Source organism: Cricetulus griseus, chromosome 8 (genome assembly GCF_003668045.3).
Source record: "Cricetulus griseus strain 17A/GY chromosome 8, alternate assembly CriGri-PICRH-1.0, whole genome shotgun sequence".
Lineage (NCBI taxonomy): Eukaryota > Metazoa > Chordata > Mammalia > Rodentia > Cricetidae > Cricetulus > Cricetulus griseus.
Window position 1 is genome coordinate 1,158,186 of NC_048601.1, and position 4,116 is coordinate 1,162,301.

At 44.2% G+C, this 4,116-nt stretch overlaps 1 protein-coding gene across 1 annotated transcript; it reads left to right on the forward strand.

Moving 5' to 3' along the window:
- Positions 1–3,078: 3,078 nt before the first annotated feature.
- LOC100760701 (zinc finger HIT domain-containing protein 1) lies at positions 3,079–3,707 on the forward strand. Its single transcript, XM_027430193.2, has one exon. It carries the CDS (start codon positions 3,092–3,094, stop codon positions 3,554–3,556), a length of 465 nt encoding a protein of 154 aa, XP_027285994.1. The 5' UTR covers positions 3,079–3,091; the 3' UTR covers positions 3,557–3,707.
- Positions 3,708–4,116: the final 409 nt, after the last annotated feature.

Sequence of the window (4,116 nt, forward strand, 5' to 3'; positions counted from 1 at the left end):
TTTTGATAACAAGTGTTTTCCTAAAATAGGACTGAGCAAGGACAGAAGCCTACTCTGGAGCAAAGCTGTTAATGCATGCACCCCAGATGTGTGCCAGCCGGGTCTTCATTGCCTCAAACTCCGGTTTCTCTGCCTCACTAGAGCTCACCCCCTAAGGTGTCTCTTGCAGATTTAAGTGTTCTCCACCTGGTACAACATTGTCTGATTTTTTTCTGGGGTATTAATTACTTTCCATCTTTTTTTTTGTGATCAAACAGCTGACAAAAAAACTTAAGTTGGGAAGGGTTTATTTTGACTTAAAGGTCAGGGTTACAGTTCATCATGGAGAGGAAGGCATGCCAGCCTGGCGTGAGGTGGCTGGGCACACTGCACACAGTCAGAAAGCAAAGGTAGAACAGAAAATGAAACCTGGCTGTGAAATATCACTTCCCAACCACAGTGACTTACTTCCCTCAGTGAGGCACCACCTCCTAGAACCTTCCAAAATAGCACCAGCAGCTGGGAATCAAGTATTAAAACACAAACCGGTAGGGCCATTTCACATTTAACCTGCATCACATGCTGATATGCCTGTCATCTGGCTCTGCACTGGTATGTAAATTCTTGGACTTGCTCTGTTGATGTATTCCTGGTGACATCATGGGGGGACTCGAATTACCAGATGCTGGGAAATAGTTATTGAATGAACAGAAAAGGAGTGAGCATTCTATATTATGGTAGGATAACAAACCCAGGACTTGTGAGTTAATGGACCTAAAATTTGAGCAGTCAGAACCCAGTATCACACTTTAAACAGTGTTAGTGAAAAATACAATACTCTAAAAAATAAATTGCCACTTTGAGAGATCATGACAAGATTATGTTACTTGGGGCTGGGGTTGTAGCTCAGTTGGTAGAGTGCTTGCCTAGCATGGAAAAGCCATGGGTTTTACCCCCACATAAAACTGATTGAGCGTGGTGGCACATGCTTAATCCCAATACTTGAAAGGTGGAGGTCAAAGTCATCCTTAGCCACACAGTGGGTTTGTGGCTGGCAGAGGATATATGATACCTTGCCACAAATAAAATTAAAAACTGGTGCTACTGGGAAGTTGGTAAAAGAATGTAATGTAGTTAGACAGGTGTGAACTAAAGGGGGTCAGTGTGGTGACAATGATTAGTAACTGGGGTGTTTATGGACTCCACGGTTTGGAAGATCTGATTTCCCAAGCTGAGTTCTAAATGTGCCATTTGACCGTGGAGCCTCTGTGATCCCTGGAATGTGAATGTCCCCCCTCCTGCTCCCAGCCTTTTTTTGCTTTTCTTATTGAGAAGATAAATGCAACAGAGCCTTTGAATGTCTAATGCTAAAATGAATAAGGAGGGAAGCAATTAGCATATAATCTTTATTCCTGTGGTGGACTATCCCTGGAGTACATGCACACGTCTGCCCTTTTAATGCTCCTGCAGCACACTTGGTGGTTCACGTTAAATTAAGGGACACACTGATTGACAAGGCTCACAGTCAGCAGCTGTGTCTTGTCATGTCAGAGTGTGGCCTGAATGTCAGCAACTTCCGAGTTCCATATCAGAGGATGGCGGTGTCTATGCTTAACTGGAGAGTGACTGGGTGGTGCTCATGTTAGAGACCCACAGCTCCTGAAACTCTGTGGCTGTCTGACCTTCCTGTCACTGTGTCACCTCTGTTGGCAGAGGGTATTTCAGCCAACTGTGAGTCAAACAATGGAGGTGCTGACATGGCCTTCCATATCTGAGAATGGCCTCAGGGTCCAGAGCTACAGGAACTATGGGAGGAAGATAGATTGTCAAATGTCAGCTTAGAACTAGCGGTCCCTCTCACTGTTAAGTTGAACTTGACTAAATCACTTAATGTCTTTGAGCCATTTTTTTTTTTTTTTCATCTGGAAAGTAGGAGTCATTGTAAGTTTACCAGAAAGGCTTATGGGGCACACTGTTGGGGGATAGATACCTTATACTATAAAGTATCCATCTTATAATACTATATAATCTACATAATATATAACTACCTTATACTGTCTACCAGTTTCAGCTTAGTTATTAGGCTCTTTGTTTTCTTTATTTATTGTTTTGTTCGGTTCTTCACCTTTGGCATGTCTAAGTCTTACCCTGATAGCACACATGGAATCTATCATTTGAAAGGGAACTTATGGTTCATCTGAATTAAACCCTGCTACCATTCCTTTCTAAAATTCTTATTCTTGCCGGGTGTTGGTGGTGCATGCCTTTAATCCCAGCACTGGGGAGGTAGAGGCAGGCAGATCTCTGTGAGTTCGAGGCCAGCCTGGTCTCCAGAGCGAGTGCCAGGATAGGCTTCAAAGCTAAACAGAGAAACCCTGTCTCGAAAAAACCAAAAAAAAAAATTTCTTATTCTTAAAAGACACACACACACACACACACACACACACACACACACACAAACACACACACACACATAAACACACACACACACACACACAGAGAGAGAGAGAGAGAGAGAGAGAGAGAGAGAGAGGAAGGGAGGGAGGAGGGAGGGAGATACACACAGAGACAAGTGCAAGCACAAACATAAATAAACATGTACAAAGACACACAAAACCATATTGTTTTCTACCCCCATCCCCATTTCTGGTTGTAACCAAAGAACAATGACAAAGAAACTTTCATTACTGAATACTCCCTGGATTGTCATGAAGCCCTGTGATGTTTCACATTTATAATTGACCAAAGCCTCCTCAGTGCAGTACTTTGCCACAATGCTCAGGGGTGGCAATGAACCCAAGGCTCTGAGGAGGCTTGCTAGGTCGTTACATTATTTGTAGCTGACTAATATTTTCAACTCAAAATGGTTTCATCAAGGCATAGACACTACTGTAAGGCAAGGGACACCTGTAAGTTTATATTTCTAAGCAGGACTGCTGTTTTGCTTATTTGTATTAATAATAAAAAGAAAACATTGTTGGAACAGCAATAACCTACTCTAGTTAACTCAGGTCAGTACTTTTTTAAAAATTGCTCTAGTAAAATAAGGAATTATTTTTTGAAGTGTTTATACCCAATAAAATATATTCGTCCCGACAACAGTGTTGCGCAAATGGTGGAGAAGAAACCCTCGGTTCGTTCCCAGGACCCTGGACAGCGGCGGGTGCTGGACCGGGCAGCCCGGCAGCGACGGATCAATCGACAGCTCGAGGCTTTAGAAAATGACAATTTCCAGGATGACCCCCACGCAGGCCTCCCCCAGCTGGGCAAGAGGCTACCGCAGTTTGATGATGATGCAGACACAGGAAAAAAAAAGAAGAAAACTCGAGGTGACCATTTCAAACTTCGCTTCCGGAAAAACTTCCAGGCTTTGCTAGAGGAGCAGAACCTGAGTGTATCCGAGGGCCCCAACTACTTGACAGCCTGTGCTGGGCCCCCATCCCGACCCCAGCGTCCCTTCTGTGCTGTGTGTGGCTTTCCATCCCCATATACCTGTGTAAGCTGCGGTGCCAGGTACTGCACAGTGCGCTGCCTGGGCACCCACCAGGAGACCAGGTGTCTGAAGTGGACTGTGTAAACCTGGCATCAGGGAGAGGAAGTCCCTGCAACCATTAATTACCCCAGACCATCCCCAAAGGACAGAGAGAGGAGCTGTCCACTCACCCAGCAAAATTGTCCCCACTGTTGTGGGGTTGTTCAGCCCACAGAGCGCTGTGATAATAAATGGCCTCGTGAAAGGAAAAAAAAATATTCATCATTGTTTTCATAATGAGATAGTTTAAACTCACAACCTGGTTTGAATGAAGTTCAAGAGAACTGGTTAAAAACAAAGCCAGAAGCTTAGGAGATTGCTTCGTGGGTATCATGCTTGGTGCACAAGCACAAAGACCTGAGGCATTCCCAGAGCACACATATAAAAGACAGGAGTGGTGCATACCCCTGTATTACCAGGGCAGGGTTAAGGAGGAGTAAGGAGGATTATCCGAGGCTCTCTGACCAACAGCCTAGCTCAAATGATGAGTTCCTGGTTCATTGAGAGACACTATCTCAAAAAAGTGAATGCCTGATGCAGACTTCTGAATAAACTGATGCACATGGATGCATACACACAAAAAACTCAAGATTGATACAGAGAGA